The sequence below is a fragment of the Phocoena phocoena genome, chromosome 12, assembly GCF_963924675.1.
Source record: "Phocoena phocoena chromosome 12, mPhoPho1.1, whole genome shotgun sequence".
Taxonomy (NCBI): Eukaryota; Metazoa; Chordata; class Mammalia; order Artiodactyla; family Phocoenidae; genus Phocoena; species Phocoena phocoena.
Genome location: NC_089230.1, coordinates 40,949,848 through 40,952,065, shown reverse-complemented (window position 1 = coordinate 40,952,065; position 2,218 = coordinate 40,949,848). Strand labels below are relative to the sequence as shown.

Genomic DNA, 2,218 nt, shown 5'->3' with positions numbered 1-2,218 from the left:
AGAATATGTAATAGTTTAAAATAATATATCAACCCACAATCGAAGTAGTTAATTATGCTGGCTCTGAGATAGTATTTAGAAGTTACAGTATGTTGATCTTTGAACCCACTCACTCTGCCACTCTACCATGTTAATGCTGGTTAAATTTTAACCTCAAGAGAATGAGAAAAAAAAGACCTTCACTGAGATACATATGAATTAGATCCAAAACTTTTAGCTGCGATAGTTCCAATCTTATAAGCTACCGCAGTGGGAAAATTTCAAAAGTAATTTTTAAAAAGGGCCTTTAATTTTGGTTGATAGAAACATCCACAAAATGAGAAAGGAACACACGCTCACACGTTCACATATGTGCATCTAGTTGTTGCCCAGTAACATCTTAGCCAATGAACTTCATCTCACAATTCAAAAATGAACGTGTAAAAATTCATAGTATCCACGATGGGGTTATGATGCTGCAGACATCTTGTTGGCAAGTCCCAGTTTCCACTGAATCCAAATGATTGATCGGAAAGGCAGGCCTTTCCCTGACGTGTTGCATAATTCACTTTATATATGCTCTGGTTGGCTCTGGAGACAAGACAACATCTCCTGAACGGGCCTACCTTCGTAGCAGATCTGGTACACTGCAGTGAACAGTGGAAACTTGTCCAGCAGCCCTTTCTGTTTGAGGATGCGGTACACCTCAGTGGAAGTCTGAGGTCCCTGCAGCTTCTGCCCATTCAGCATCTCCCTCTCCAATTCTTCAATGGTCCTTCCAGCCCCGGCAAAGGCCTCTGCTACCTTGCGGTTCCGACCCCCATAGCAGCTGGTGATCAGGTCGGCTATGCCGCAGCTCTCCAGAAAGGTGGCCGTGGACACCTGGCCCTTGCAGAAGATCCTGGTGAAGGCGATCATTTCCATGAGCCCCAGGCGGATGACGGCAGCTTTGGTGTTGTCGCCACAGCGGAGGCCGTCGCAGAACCCAGCTCCCACAGCCACAATGTTCTTCAGGGCACCACAAAGTTCAACAGTGTCTGCATCATCAACCACCGTAATTCGAAAATTTGGAGTCTGCAGAAGTTCTTTGAAGAGAAGGCCATTCTCTGTTACCTTGCTGCCGATGGTGGTCTCACAGAACTTCCCAGCAGCCACCTCATTGGCAGTGTTGGCTCCCATGAGCACACTGACGTCAATGCCCATCTTCTCTCGGATGATGTCGGAAATGAGCTTCAGCCCCTCGGGACCCTCGTCTATGCCCTTGATGAGGCTGATGCCCAGCGCGCCCTCGGGCACTTTCCCAGAGATCTCGTCACAGATCCTGTGAATGAACTGGTGGGGGATGACAAACACCAGCAGGTCTGCATCCCACACAGTCTCACTGAGGTTCGGGATAGCAACCACATTTTCTGGCAGCTTGTGTCCAGGGAGATATTTTACATTTTCATGGTCATTATTTATGATGTCTGTCAGTTTTCTCCCATTAACTGTTTCTTCAAAGACCCACATCTTGACCACGGAGGCAAACTTCTCAAGTTTCTTGACATTATTACCAATTATTTTTGCAACAGCTGAGCCCCAGTTCCCCGAGCCTACGATGCACACTTTCAGGGGTGATGCTGCCATGGCCAGACAGGAATGCTGCAGCCTGGCTTGCACCTCCCCAGCCAGCAGGCCGCCTGTCTCCGCCTGCTCGGCCCAGGCCTATTCACTTTCACCTAAAAGGTAACAGGATAGTAATATTGAAAGGACTATCAACTAATAGGTACAGATAAAAATTAATAGTATTCTGTGGGGAGGGATAAATTAGGAGGTTGGGATTAACATAAACACACTACTATATATAAAACAGATGAAAAACAAGGACCTGCTGTATAGCACAAGGTACTATACTCAATATTTTATAATAACCTATAGGGAAAAGAAACTGAAAAAGAATATATATATATATATATATATATATATATATATATATCTGAATCACTCTGATGTACACCTGAAACTAACACAACATTGTAAATCGACTATACTTCAATGAAACAAAAAATTAATAGTATTCTACCTGTAGTTTTCATTTTTTAATTATATTTATGAATAATTTGATGAAAAATCAGCCATAAAGTTAGAATTCAAAGAACTTACTCTTTTAGAAGCATTTAACTTAAGGTAAATATGATTTAGCAATGGGTATTGATCTTCACTTGGCCCTGGGGCATTTAAGACACTGTGCCCACATATA

The 2,218-nt window shown here is 43.3% G+C and overlaps 1 protein-coding gene across 2 annotated transcripts; it reads right to left on the bottom strand.

The window, feature by feature from the left end:
• Positions 1-549: 549 nt before the first annotated feature.
• Positions 550-1,605, bottom strand: LOC136132211 (glycerol-3-phosphate dehydrogenase 1-like protein). 2 transcript variants are annotated; one of them, XM_065889104.1, is made up of 2 exons: positions 1,381-1,605; positions 550-1,311 (listed from the first exon to the last, which is right to left on the bottom strand). In XM_065889104.1, exons 1-2 carry the CDS (start codon positions 1,603-1,605, stop codon positions 550-552), a joined length of 987 nt encoding a protein of 328 aa, XP_065745176.1. The 2 variants fall into 2 exon arrangements, with proteins under 2 accessions (XP_065745176.1, XP_065745175.1); XM_065889103.1 differs by having other exon boundaries at positions 550-1,605.
• Between the last annotated feature and the right edge of the window lie 613 nt (positions 1,606-2,218).